This window comes from Thermobia domestica, chromosome 7 (genome assembly GCF_964235325.1).
Source record: "Thermobia domestica chromosome 7, izTheDome1.hap1.1, whole genome shotgun sequence".
NCBI classification, from domain to species: Eukaryota; Metazoa; Arthropoda; class Insecta; order Zygentoma; family Lepismatidae; genus Thermobia; species Thermobia domestica.
The window spans coordinates 133536631-133551976 of record NC_137460.1 but is presented as its reverse complement, the minus strand read 5'-3'; the positions used below and the strand labels follow the sequence as shown (position 1 = coordinate 133551976).

Here is a 15346-nt window from a genome sequence, read left to right as displayed (position 1 = left end):
AAGTTTAAGGTTTTCCATCCCTACGTTTCAACATGTGGGTTGCCAAATGTGAACTTTGAATATATCGTTACCACACTCTTAGCAAGTATGAGGTTTTTCACCCGTATGTATTGCCATGTGCATTTTCTAACTTAATTTCTGTTTAAATCCCTTTCCACTTTCTTCACAAGTATGAGATTTTTTAACCGTGTGTACTACTATGTGTCTTGCCAAATGTGAACTTACAGTAAAGACTTTACCACATTGTTGGCATAAAAGAAAGTTTTCACCTGTATGTATTAACATGTGCGTTGTCAAAGTTGTACGTCGCCTACTGTTTCACAGTCTTAGCAAGCATGAGGTTTGTCACGTGTATGTATTAACATGTGTTTTCCCAAAGTTGAACGTTGTCTAAATGCCTTTCCACACTCTTGGCACGTATGAGGTTTGTCTCCGGTATGTATTAACATGTGTGCTATCAGAGATGAACTCTGTCTAAATCCTTTCCCACACTCTTGGCAAGTATGAGTTTTGTCACCTGTATGTATTAACATGTGTGAAACCAAGTGTGAACGTTGTCTAAATGCTTTTCCACACTCCTGGCACGTATAAGGTTTGTCACCGGTATGTGTTAACATGTGTTTTATCAGATATGAATTGCGACTAAATCCTTTCCCACACTCATGGCAAGTATGAACATTTTCACCTGTATGTACTAACATGTGTGAAGCCAAATGTGAACGTTGTCTATATGCTTTTCCACACTCTTGGCACGTATAAGGTTTATCACCTGAGTGTATTAACATGTGTTCTATCAGATCATTACTGCGACTAAATCCCTTTCCACACTCGTGGCAAATAAAGAGCTTTTCACCTGTATGTATTAATATATGTGTTGCCAATGTTGAACGTTGTCTAAATGCTTTACCACACTCTTGGCAAATATGAGGTTTCTCACCTGTATGTATTAACATGTGTTTTATCACATGTGAATTTTGAGTAAATCCCTTCCCACACTCTTGGCACGTATAAGGTTTGTCACCTGAATGTATTAACATGTGTTTTATCAGATATGAATTGCGGCTAAATCCCTTACCACACTCTTGGCAAGTATGAGTGTTATCACGTTTATGTATTAACATATGTGTTGCCAATGTTGAACGTTGCCTAAATGCCTTACCACACTCTTGGCACGTAAAAGGTTTCTCACCTGTATGTATTAACATGTGTGTTGCCAAAGTTGAACGTTGCCTAAATACTCTTCCACACTCTTGGCAGGAGTGACGTTTATTACCTGTATGTATTAACAAATGTTTTTCCAAATTTGATCTTCGACTAAATTTCTTCCGACACTCGTGGCACGTATGAAGATTTTCACCTGTAAGTGTCAAAATGTGTCTCACGAAAACTGAACGCTGCCTATATTTTCTCCCAGACTCTTCGCACATATCAGGCTTTGCAGCCTCATATGTAAATGTGTGTGCTGCCGAATCTGATCGAGTATATCCTTTGTGAAATTCGTTCGAAGTATGAGATTTCTCAACTGAATGAAGAAATAAATCTTTTTGTATATGAAACGTATTCGCTTTTCTGGAAACAGTATGTCTATGGAATCTGTAACAATTTCAATAAACAAGAAAATGGAAATGTATATATAGTATAAATCGGCAAAAAAAAAAAAAAAAAAAAAAAAAAAACTAGCGCTTGCATGTAAAATATAAGCAAAATGGGAAAATACTGGTTTATTTATTATACATGTTACTAGATCTTAAATATGAGGTTATTAGGCAAGCATTTGATATATTTTGTATAAACTGAAGTCAGTGAATATTGAGCTGTTATACAAAATGTTGTTGAAATAGGGAACCGAGAAAAATCGAGGCGTTTTCATATTTCTATTCTCCAAAGAGAATGTCCTTTCTTTTTTTCTGTCTCAAATCCTATCTACATTTATATGTATGATGTCAGGGTTAACTTAAGGATATACAGAGTTTCATAGGGTACATGTATTACACTATGGAACGAAGATTCATTAGTATATGGGTCACTGAAGATGTTAATGTATTAGATCATCAATTATGCTAGAAAATCCAGGAGTTGCGAGAACTTCCTCCAATTACAACAAGCAGGAACTCTTAAAATAATGATAAAGGAAGGCTATAATAATTTCCAAAATTTTGCCCAATATACGCCATTCTTCATATTCTCGGAATGCAATTAGATTTTAAAATTCTTGACCAACGTCAAAAGGAATAATTGAAGAAATCTAGCTAATTAATCTAATCTTTTGGTTCATCTTCTATGAATTCTTAACGGTATATAGACTTTTCATTATGTCAGTAAGTTGCGGAATAATAAGGGTGTACTGAATTGGATCAATTATGTTTTTGGTATAAATGGATAACTCAAATTTATTCCGTAGTAGTCATAGGTAAAGGAAAAATAACCAGAAAATTACATTTGTGAAAAAAATAAATCAAGCTTGTTTGCTTCATAATACGCGCCTACCCACCTCTTTCAACAATAGTGTACCCCATTTCTTTCATTTAAAACAAATGTTTTTCAGTACTTTTACATTAAACAATAGGATTCGTTTATCATTTTGTCGGATGTAAAATACACACATATAGTACAAGACGAAACAGTACACGCAATTCAGGTTTTATTGTATTTGTTGTTGTTATTCGTTCTGGGCGAGCGTTCCCCTTTGATAAGCAGTTTATATTTGCAGTGATAATATTTTACTTTTAGAATAGAAATCTGCTGAATAAGTACATTGTGGTTACTAGTTAGCATGAATTATTTTCCTTCAGAATGGACAAAAACAAATTTTGTAATGGCCTTGCTGAACTCTCAAATAGTAGTTTCAAAGACATATCTGTATCATAATCCAGTTACCATCGTGATAACACTGACATGTCACCTTAGTAACCTCAGTATAGAAACGTCAGTGTAAAAATTGAGAAAAAAAAACAAAGTAAAGCCAGACAATTGAAATGCAAGGAGAAAAGATATATAAACATAGTAAAGATATGGCTGACGGCAGAACTGACATAGTTGCTATGAGGAACGAAAGAGAAATAAGCAGAGTTTAACTGGTACTGCAATCAAAGATAGTGCTGATGAAGGTGAAAAGAGGAATGAGTAAAGACATTTACAGAGTATAACTATTGCTGTACCAAAAGATAGTACTGATAAAGGTTTTCAGAGGAAACCTAGAATGTCAAAAAGAGCCAAAAGATGACAGGATATTGGTACGAAGTTCGTGGCAAGGAATGGTAAACTTATTCCTAATTTCACCCGGCAACCTCTTTCAGACTGTAGAATTAACTGAAAGGTAAACTATCAGAAAAGCAGACACAATTTCTGTTCGCAATAATACGCAAAAAACAATAGAATTGTGAACCTAAAAATTCCACAAGAGATCAAAAGCTAAAATTCACGCTCGCGAAAAATATCCTTCAGATTTTTTGTAAGAATCCGTGATGTCAAAGGGCAAATTTGGAACGGTTGCTTTTTAACGAAATGTTACAATGTAGTAAAATATTTAAATATCAATATTGAACAGAAAAGACAATCATGTCACACAGAAATAATACCAACGTGATAAAAAAAAGTTCCAAGAAGCCACGAAACAATATCGAAGAGTACAATGGTAAACAAGAGTGTTGTGTCGCTTTTTCACCCACTACTTTCGAACACCTATATGTCGCCTAAGACGTACCTCGAATAACAATAATAGTTCCCATCAGCATGGACGATCTTGTGCAAACGTTCTCGAAGGCCATGGATTCCATCGCGTTCGAACTTGGTGGGCCGTGAAGTGAATCTCTACTAGGATTCCGACTGGCATCCTCTAATGAAAAAGGTGATAATCAGATCGGTGCCATGTTCGTAAGTATGAATGATGCAATACCGTTTCCCATCCAAGACGAAGAATGATGTCGCGAGTCATCCAAACCATATGGGGCTTAGTGTTGTCTTCTAACAGGAGGACCTTTTTGCGACTCAGAAATACTGGCTCCAGAGTCAATGTTTTCTTTTTTTTTCTTTTAAGACGGCTCAACTGTTGCATTAATCGTCTGACCGGCCGGCACGATGCCGCGAGCAGTAAACTAAACACACAGTTGAACCTTTGGTTTCACTGCTGTTTTCGGTAGCTTTGGAAACAGTTTATGGGATGCTAACCAATGATGACGGCACCGTGGACCTACGAACAGGACCCACTTCTCATCACATGGCAACACGCTGTCCATAAATGACTCCTTCGTCAGACGAAACACCAAAGTAACACAGGTTTCTGCTTGCGTTGCCTTCTGCCTTGGAGTTAAATCATGAGGGAACCATCGACCCCAATTGTGCTTCCCAAGTTGATAAAGGTGCTACGGATGGTTTCTCCACTCATACTTAACTGTAATTCCAGTTCTTCACATGTGTGACCAACGCTCGCCTCAATTGCTGCATGAAGAGCTTCATTTTTATACGTGTTGCTCTCCCGGCACGTGGCGTGTCTTTGAGTGCTTCGTCACCGTCCTTTAACTTGTTAAATCACCGCTGCATTGTCTGCGTAGTCATGACATCCTCACAAAAAGCCTGTCCTATTTTCTGCTCCGCTGCAGCGGCGTTTCACCCCAGTTTGAACTCGTACAGCGTAGGCCCTTATGACGGTCTGTGGAGGTCCCATGTTCCCGCTGTAATTGCACTACCACAACCACCTATGGCTAGATATACCCATAACAACAACTGACCTTCGCCCAATATCCATTCGCATTCAAGTCACGGCGTGGGGCCCAATTGAACACAAGACCTTCAGTAAAAGACACAGAACTTTCTTGGTTACCTTTCACAAAAAGCGACAGAACTTTCTTGGTTAACTTTCACAAAAAGCGTAGAAATTTCTTGGTTACCTTTCACAAAAAGGGACAGAACTTTCTTGGTTATCTTTATATAATTTTTACGTTTGTATTTTTAAAATTTTCCAACATGCGAATCATAATAAAGTAGATGCAAGACCAACAAGTTTTTCCAACTTGATTAAACAAATATTCGTTGTATGTAACGTATATGTACCACCATTCATTAAATGGGGAAACACCAGTTAGTTATACCTGCCATAGAGAGTTTAAGAAGAAAAAATTCGGACGAATTGCTAATAAATCTCCCAAAGTTGGGATATGTAATATATGCGATACACTAAATATGAAAATAAACTGTGCTGTAGAAGTTGTTTTCGTGTTCAAAGAAATATTTAAACATGAACTGAAAGCAGAAGAAGCTTATGATATTAAAAGAAGAAATAAGGAAACGTGTATACGTGACAATGCTGAAGGCTGCTCATTTGACATGCAACACTGTGTGCCAACACAAAACTTTCTTCGAGTATCGCATTTTACAAACAACTTCTGTGGACTTACAACTTGACAGTAAATAAATTTAATGATAACACCACGACATGCTGTATGTGGCATGAAGGAACTGCAGGTCGGGACTCTGATCACATGGCATTTTTTATGTTAATGTACATCATTAATTTGCCAACTTGTACAAAGCATTTTACATTGTATTAAGATAAATTTGTGGACAGAACAAGAACATCACTTACGCTGAAATGTGCACATACGCATTGAGTCTAGAGAGACATTTAGAGACTACCGACCATAAATCGATGGAGTCTGCACATGAAATGTGACAGTGATCATGTTCATGTAGAAAAAAGGCGAAGAAAATTTCGAATATTGAAATACGGATCCTCAAGTGTTGAAAATCAAGCGAATTTACGATCATTTTGTCAAGTTTGAAACATCACTTGTTAGCCGCCATCATGACACTGTTAGACAGAAATAAAGTGGCATGATGTCCAATGGCTGAGATATGAAAAAGTCTTTGGTGTAATTCATTATAAATTACCCTAGCTCGAAACGACGTCTTTGACACACTGCACATATTGTGATCCGAAACCGACAAAGCATCAGAAATTCGGAGACCTGCAAACATTGGTCCGTCCGATTGATCATATTTATCATGGATTTTATCAACATTTGACGACATTGCAAATTGCTCTTTTTACAGAACTTCATATTGCGGGTGCACTTCAACACGGTTGTAATTCTGTAAAACTGTTCAATCAGCGGTACTGGAATATTTTTTGTATGTTTTAATGTTAAAATGAAGGACTTAAGACGCATTTTTTTTAAAATTTCACCTAATGACTTATTCCCTTTAATATCATCAAATTTCTGATTGCTAAAATGTTGCATTGTTAGGTAAATGTCATATTTTCAATCTATGTTAGAAAATCAAACATATAGTATCAAAGTATCGATTTGACATCACTCATGTGTGAATTATGTTACGTAGAATTTGTAACGTTATATTCGAATTAGTTTAAGAATAATGAATCGTTAAAATTCTTTAGAAAATTCAAATCTATACAGTGAAGGAGGATGTTTAACTTAATCTCTTTAACGTTGCAGGGCTAGAATTTTAACCCATATTACGATCTTTACGAATATTCAAATATATCTATGCGGGCGCGGTGGCTCACTGATAGAGGATACACCTCTTGTGCTTGGGGTCCCTGGTCCGATTCCAGCTCGCGCTATGTGGAATTTGTAGTGGACAAACACCGTGCTTGTGGGTTTTCTCGGGGTTCTCCCTTTTTTACCCACTTTATTTATTCAACAACTTCATTCATTTTCTCATTTTCACCGTTTCCTTTAACCTAACCGGCATAATCGTGGGACGTAAAACTAAAAGATTTCATTTCATTTTCAAATATATCTATGTGGTTATATGAGATACATATCCACGCACTTTTAAGAATTAAAGTCTTTTAGAAACTCTTAGATTTCCATTCCTTGTAGCTTTCCACTATTTATAAGAGATACCTAATATTATGATTCTTGGGTTCGACGTTGGGTACTGACGATATGCATTGACATGATCAAGCAATTCGTTATTACTGTTAGTCTTGCGGGATTCCAAAGGTTCCAATGCTGTAACGTCCTTTTGGAATTTTCAGAATTAAGTATAGTATTGTACCTTTTCGCTTAACACGTACAATTTAAATTTGTAACAACCTGATTTAATGCTATCCGAAGAAAAGCAAACTTGTTTACTGGGTTTCTATCACTATTATTACGAGATGAGTCAAAGAATGTCTCTCTGGTATTATTTGTATCTTGAAAACTTGTGCTTATTCTTTATTATTTTAAAAATGAGCAGTGAAGAAAATGGTCCTGTGTACATTAAAAAGTTCAAAGAAACATACTTTACATTATAAAAGTAAGACAGGAGGACTGTTAGAAATATAGGTGATTAAAAAAATGTGAAATTTTGAAAATAAAATAATTTCATGGCAACAGTTTCTAATTATCTTATTTAATAGTAAAAATATTGTTGTGTTAAAATACACAAAGAGCAATCACAAGTTGAGAAAACAGGGGATCTATTAGGTCATTAAATGTTAGAATTCTTTGAAATTACACGTTCCAGAACAGTTACCGTACAGCAGCAATAGATATTCGTGCTGCGCGAGTCGTTAGTCCATCTTGTTAACTCTTATCCGGGCAACCGGGGCTTTCCAAGCCCAGTAGTGTCATTTTTTTTTTAATTTCTCAATAACTATTCAGAATTTTATGTAACCGAAATATGTATTCTTCTACACTTAGCTGAAGTTGAAATCTTTATGGAGTTGATAAAGCTAATGCATTTCTTTTTTAAAGAAAATTGAAAACTTATTTCTGAAGTAACCGGGCAACCGGGGCCTAAGAAATATTGCTTGAATGTAACACCTGTGAAATATAAGATCAAGTGGTCACAATTATATACTGAACACATGGCTTACCATGTGTTCCTATTATTATTATCTTCTATATTTCGCAGAAATGTTTATAATAAGCAAGCAAAAATAATGAACCAATATTTGTTTGCTATTTGCTGTGCTAAGAACACTGAAGTGCCACGAGGTGACGAGCGAGGCGAAGGCTCCGGGCGCCAGAGTAATTGGAGCGCTAAATTTTTACATATGTGCGCATATATATACTGCATTTAAAATATATACTGGTCCTTACTGGACCCGGTTGCCCGTCTGTTACAATATTATCTTGCAAGGAGAAAGGTTAAAACGTTATGCCAATTTGTGAAAATCTCTGTAGTTGTTGCACAACAAATGTTTCAAGCATGGCGATGTAACGAATCAATGTGACTATAATTGCATGACTATCCTCGTTCTCAAAAAACAAGGACCCATCACACCGAAACACGTTGAGGCTCACTCCAATTATCCATCACAACTAAATGACAGGGAGTCGTACAGACAGCTCGTGTACGTTCTTCAATGTTACAAACCGACCACTGTTGCCAACAAAAAATTAAATATATATCCCATTTCTTTGAATCAACCTGTGCAATTTCTAAAATGTTTAGTGCATAGATTCAACGGGGTTTCTATCATATTACGTTTACTGGAATGGATATCATAAGGAGAAGAGGATGTTTAAAAATGTAAGACAAAGTTATCATCTCACGAATGTGTTTTTTACAGAGTGAGAAAATTTACCACAAAAGCTTACCATTTAAAATAAACTCTTGCGTGCATCAGTGGCTTGGGAAATACAGTATTTAAGAGGCGCAATCTGCATAGTGTCATACAGATTGTCTATCAGTAGATCAGGAAAGGGTAAATCACTTGATATTAACTTTGCACTGCAGTTAGCATTCTCACGTTCGGCTTGTTTCGATAGAAGAGGGTGCTATAAGTACCAGAACGAGTTTAAATCGACGCTAAAAATGAGGTATCTGGCGAGAGTATTATGTAAGGGGGTGAAATTTGTTACATTAAATCTTTACTAAAATCCCTTGCGCAAGTGTCTATGCCTTAAGGGGTGAGGAAACTTTGTATAGTTTCCTTACTAGATAAATTTATAATATAGTATAAAATTCCTATAATATACACACATCCATCGAACATCATGTGATGCAGTTTTATGATTACTTTCTTGCTAGCACAAATTAGATTTTCATGCTGTCATGAAATTTTATTCAGCACTGAACCCATGCATCTTAAATACAATATATAGAAAAGTTTCGATATTCTAAAATGTGAACCGTCTAAAATGTGTGTCCTGGTATAGGACTTTATAAATCTTTTCAGGCAACAAAGTATTTTCACCATTTTTCTTATAATTAAAGCTATTTTACCGTTCTTCAGGTGACCTTTACTAATGTGGAGTATTTCACTCCCTGGAAAAAATACGTCACGGAATCATATTTTGTTCGTGCGTAATTCATATTAAGTGTTTCGTTTCCGAGATATAACACTACAAAATTCGAGGAACGAAACTTTGTGGACACTCTCCACTAAGTATATCTAGAATTGAAAGGGATCAAGTAGTTTCAGGAGCTTCATACATTGCAAATTATTTTTTCAAACATATATTTAAACCAGTAAAAATAACATGGTAACATATGCCTTATCTTGTGACGTTCACTCAAGATTTATAAACCATTATACGAAGAAACTAGAGGATTTCATACAGAAGCATATTAAAAAAAAAGTAGAAAGGAATTGAGATTCAGTTCAGGGATGGAAACATTGATGAATATTGCTGCTATAGGTTACAGTGCTGCCAACTATAAACTTTCGTTACATGAACTGACCTATTCAACCTTGTAATAAAAAAAGCTAATTTGACCAGTCAACATGGTCGTGGTTATGAAGAAATTGTTTCAATATTCTGTCGAGGAGATAAAAAAGGGAAACAGTGTAAGATTAGTGGTTTGTGTAAGGAACCAGCAGAGTTCCTAGTGTGTGATTAATGATCTCTAATTTCTAAAGGCTAACCATTTTTGGTTTTTGATTTTGGATTTAACGCTGTGGTGAATATTCGTCGCCCACTTGGGAATAACCCTGATTCCTATTAGATTTGAAGCTAATTTTATTTATATTATTTGGTTATATATTCCGAAATAATCTATTGAAACAAAAGTTAATCTATAAATTTGATCAAAATTACCCAGTCTATGAGAATTTATAAATGAAATGTAATTTCACCTTCCTACACTAAACCGTGAAGTAGTTGTAACAGTTTGGTAAAGGAATCGGTTAGTTAGTTTACAAATATATATATATATATATATTATTTGTTGTAATAAAATTATATTTGTTCAAACTGATTCCTTTCAACTTAGAAATTCTAATAACCCTTTCACCAAAGTCTAGCTTCCGAAACCGCTCGGAAATGGAGTATACTTTTCGTTCCCTTGATATGATTGCTGCATTCTACTTTCAGTTACCTCATCTCATTGCCTGAAATAGTAAGACTTCGGTTAGAAAGAAAGGGGCATATTCAATCACATTGAAATTTAACCTGGATGAGAAATGTATGTATGCATTGTAAGTCATAGTATGGAAGTACAAAAATAATAAGTGGAAATAGCGAGAAGGTATTTAGGTCTAGAATTAGAAAATATAAACGTTTGGTTAAACCTGGAAAAAATTGCCAAATCACCTTCTTGATTGTGATCCACCGGCGGAGTATGACATAGTTAATTTTCTCTTACTTGAACTTAGCGAGCGGGAAGGAGTGAATGCTTTGGGGAGCTGGCGAGAAAGCGAGAAGGATTCCTCGCTTGAATCTGCAGGTGTTGTTCTTCCTCCAAATCGTGTGTCAAAGCCAGCTGTGAGACGAGCTATAAAATGTAATTTTGATAAGCTTTTAGGTGATATGTATAAAGCTATAGAAAAGCAGGTCCGTAACTTACCGGGAACTGATGGACGCAATGGGTTCAAAGTATGTAAATTCTTATTGAAGTTTGACTTGCTACAAGTCCAACTAGATACTCGAATAGAAGCCTTGTTGGTACCATCATTAAGTAAATGTACCGGCAAAGCATTCAAAGAAATGCAGCGCTTGTTAAACGTAACTACCGATTCGGAAAGAATTATAGTGGCATTTCTTGAAAGATTCCTTACTCCGCTTGTTGAAATGGAATTTTTGTAACTTATGTTGTATAGAATAATGCAACCAGAGGAATCATTCGTAGATTTTTTTAAAGAAGAGATAAACATTATTTATTTTTGATATGAACATGTCTGATGGTGAATTGTGTAAAACGATAGCTAACCTTGTAACACTTGAAATACGTGACTTTATGCAAATCACTAATGTCCCTCATTCACAGAAGGAATTAATCACATTTGCCGAGTTATGAAATGAATCGGCGTTATAGCTTAGATTATAAATTTGTTTTGCACAAACAGCAACATGTAAAGCCCCTTGGTTACGTTACTGAGAGGAATAGGCAGACAAATAATTTAAGTAAATGTAGTTCTTGTGGTCTTAATCATTTTTGGAAAGTATGTCGTTATAATAACAGAAATATTCGTGGACAGAAAACTTACAATGTTAGGTAAGAACAACCTCCCTCTTTATTACAAATGCCGATATCTGTGTGTCGAGAGTTATATCCGTGCATTACCGATTCTAAAAGCCGTCTCTCGTTAGTTGAAGAACAGGTTTGGATAAAATCCAACAATAGTGCCGGCCTAAGATTAAAGCGGTGAATTTTAACCTGTTAGTTATGAATTCTGAACTTAGTAAGCACTATAAACAAGTGGAACTAATATATTTCATTAATGGAGTGAAGTTTGTTAATGTTTTTTTCTGTGTTTCTTCACCCGCCTTTAAAACTGTTAGTGGGACTTGACTTTTTACAACAGTATGTTAATATAAACATTTGTAATAGAGAGTTGAATTTTACAGACATTAACCGTAAAACTATCTGAACGGAAACAACCTAGATGTGAATCCAGTGATCTGTGCCCCGGGTCTGCTCCTAAAATCTGTGTCGCAACACGACCTTGACGCATGGTAGCGCGGGAAGCCAGACCTAGGCAGCGAACGTTCAAGAGGTGCGGGAAGGATAACTAACCACATGTCAACATAGATCAGCTGATCCATGGAATGCAGGCAGGTCGTCATGTCAGCAGTGTATCCATCGCAGCGCAGAACTAAGCGGAATTTTATAAGGGAGAGTCCAAAGCACTGCCAACAGTTCCGGTGACTGGTCAAACATCATCCATTGCTACTTTGAAATATGGGGCTGATGTGAAAGGTGCGCAGTACCAGGATGTTGGAGCGGGAGTACCAATTTCTAATCCCACCATCCATGAGATTTATCAGGAGAAAGAAAAAAATAAGGTACGGTAAATATTCCTGAAAACATTATTTCATGTAATTTAATCCCATATCTAGAGAATTTGTTTGTTCAATATAACGACGTTATTAATGAAGAATTAGGGACTGTGAAGGACTGTTTATGAAATTAAAATGAATCATCCTTGTTCTAGTATAACACGACCTTATCCTATGCCGCGTCATAAATTACGCGAGTTAGATGAATACTTGAATAAACTGATAGAGAAAATGTTTTAGAGGAAGTTTCAAGTTCTGCGTAAATCTCCCTTCCTGTTTTTGGTTAATAATCGAGATAGAACCAAGCGGCTTGTAGTAAACTATTCTTCTGTTAATGCTAAAGTGCTTGTACGTGCCTTTCCAGCGCCTAACGCTAAAGCAACTATTGCTAACATAGGTAAACATAGAATTTACGGAGTCCTGGATGCGAAAGAACCTTTTCATCAATTAGTGTTAGATGATGTTGCTCTCGTCAATATACCAACACCAACTTTTGCTACACCAACTAGGTTATTAAGATATTTGAAAATGCCTATGGGTTTTAAATATCACAGATTATTCTTTCTAGTATCATGAATAACCGTGTAACGTGGGTTCCTGTCACCACGGCATGGCGCGTCTTCAGGTTCGGATCGAGGAGAAGGCCTCTAGATATAGAGGTTAGCTGCGAATATACTGAATAAGCAGTTGCGGACAGCCGACTAGGATTGGTCCACCAGCTTGGGGATTTGGGTAGGGCTAACAACCTCATCTTGTAAAAAAAGCACTTGTTCAGAAATATTCACAAAAGCCTCGGACAAGGACTGATAACATGGTACGACCTCAGGAAAAGAAAATGGACATGAGATTTGGAACATGGAATATTAGTTGTCTTTATAGGGCAGGCGCGTTAAAATCCGTAACGAGTGAGTTAGAGAAATACAGGATGGACCTAGTAGGAGTTCAGGAAGTTAGGCGGTATGGAAATGGATCTGCGAATTCCGGAAACTTTACGTTCTTTTACGGGGAAGGAAATAAAAATCACCAGTTAGAAACAGGGTTTTTCGTTCATAAACTTATATTACCAGCAATTAAACGGGTTGAATTTGTTACTGACCAGTGTTGTCAGATGGCGGGAAATTTCCCTCAAAACGGGAAATTCTTAGCATTGCTGGGAATGCGGGAAATCCTGGTTGAAAATGGGAAATTCTGTCAACTTTTCTTCCTTTACATATCGTCTCTTTATCACTTCTTGTCTTCATTTCTTTGTACATGGAATAATACATGGGTTGGTAGCGTTTTTGAAGATCAAAAGAACCAGAACAGCACGAGAGGTTTATAAACCGAACTAAATGGAACTGATTTTTAATCGCGCCAATATCCATTTTCTGTGAGAAGAAAGAGAGATTGGTGGGTTTATAGCCGTTTGTTTACTATATTTGTTATGGCCAGTCACTCATTGGGTGAAGTGAGGGTAAGAAGAGAAGGATATAATGCTTGCAAGTAACACACACATACACAAAATATGTATATTTGTCCCTATACCAAATAATCTACAGATAGAAAATAAAAGTATAACCCTATAATAGATTTGTCTTCCCGTAGGAAAAGATGTTCTTCTGACGGATTGTTCATAGTTATTTGATTTTAATTTGAAGTTATTAATATAATGATTAATTAATTAATCATTAATGATTAATTAATTAATTAATTATTGATATTCTTTCTTAGCGGGAAATTTTGCAACCGATCGGGAAATTTCAGGGCTTTGAGCGGGAAGCCTGTTATTTTGAATCTGACAACACTGTTACTGACAGACTTTCTTTTATTATTCTTAAGGGAAGGTGGTATGATATTATTGTTTTAAATGTACATGCCCCAACTGAAGATAAGGTGGACAATATAAAACACAGTTTTTACGAAGAAGTGGAATGGATATTTGACAAATTCCCGCGATACCATATGAAAATTCTATTAGGGGATTTCAATGCGAAGGTAGGACGAGACGATATTTTCAAACCGATTATAGGGAACGAAAGTCTGCATAAGGAAAGTAATGAAAACGGTGTTAGACTCGTGAATTTTGCAACATCCAAAAACCTAATCGTGAAGAGTACAAAATTCCCACATCGCGACATTCATAAATACACTTGGACATCACCAGACGGGAAAACACATAATCAAATTGATCACGTTTTAATAGATAGAAGAAGGCAATCTAGCATACTTGATGTCCGGTCGTTTAGAGGGGCTGATTGTGACACTGACCACAACGTGGTAGCAGCGATAATACGAGAGACGTTATCGTTGAATAAAGGTAATATTCATTGTCCGAAAACGGAGAGATTCAATTCAAAGAAATTAGAAGAGAACCAGGTAAGAGAGAGATACCAGATTGAAGTTTCGAATAGATTCTCGGCTTTAGAAGATTCGGAGTGCACTAGTGTTGAGGATACCTGGATTGAAATTAGAGATAGCATTAAAATTTCAGCAAAAGAAAAATTGGGACACGCGGAAATACGTAGGAACAAACCATGGTTCGACCAGGAATGCATAAAACTAGCAGAGAAGAGAAAACAGGCAAAATTACGCTGGCTACAAAATCCGAATGAAATAACTACACAAAATTTCGCAGATATCAGGCGGAAAACTTCCAAAACTTTTAGAACAAAGAAACGCGATTTTCTGAAAGCAAAAATTAAGGAACTTGAAGATAATAGCAAAAATAAAATCATCCGGGACATGTATAAGGGAATCAATGAATATAAGAAAGGCTACCAACCTCGTGCTTATATATTAAAGAAATCTGACGGTACAGTTCTCACTGACACGGATAGCATCTTAAATAGATGGAAAGATTTTTTTGACGATTTGCTTAACACGCAACCGAAAACTAGTGTGCGTGGAGAAAAGGAGATACACACCGCAGAACCGTATATTCCAAAACCCAGCCGAATAGAAGTAGAAACTGCTATAAAAAAATTGAAGAAACACAAATCTCCGGGTGTAGATGAAAGTTAATTTTAGCTGGAGGCGAAAAATTGTGGAACAAGATACACAAACTCATTCTCCTTATCTGGAACAAGGAAGAATTGCTACAAGAGTGGAAAGAATCAATCATTGTTCCAATTCACAAGAAAGGCGACAAAACTGACTGTAATAATTATCGAGGCATTTCTCTTCTGTCAACA

The 15346-nt window shown here is 36.2% G+C and overlaps 1 protein-coding gene across 4 annotated transcripts in view; it reads right to left on the bottom strand.

Moving 5' to 3' along the window:
- Window positions 1-318: 318 nt before the first annotated feature.
- The window catches only part of LOC145690403 (uncharacterized), a 74662-nt gene continuing 59634 nt past the window's right edge, over window positions 319-15346 (bottom strand). For 3 of the 4 annotated variants that reach the window (XM_081765246.1, XM_081765247.1, XM_081765248.1), the window contains exon 3: window positions 319-1593. In XM_081765246.1, the coding sequence (XP_081621372.1) occupies window positions 327-1593 (1267 nt within the window). In that variant the 3' untranslated portion in view covers window positions 319-326. The remainder of the gene's footprint in view (window positions 1594-15346) is intronic. The other variant, XM_081765249.1, reaches the window with a different exon arrangement.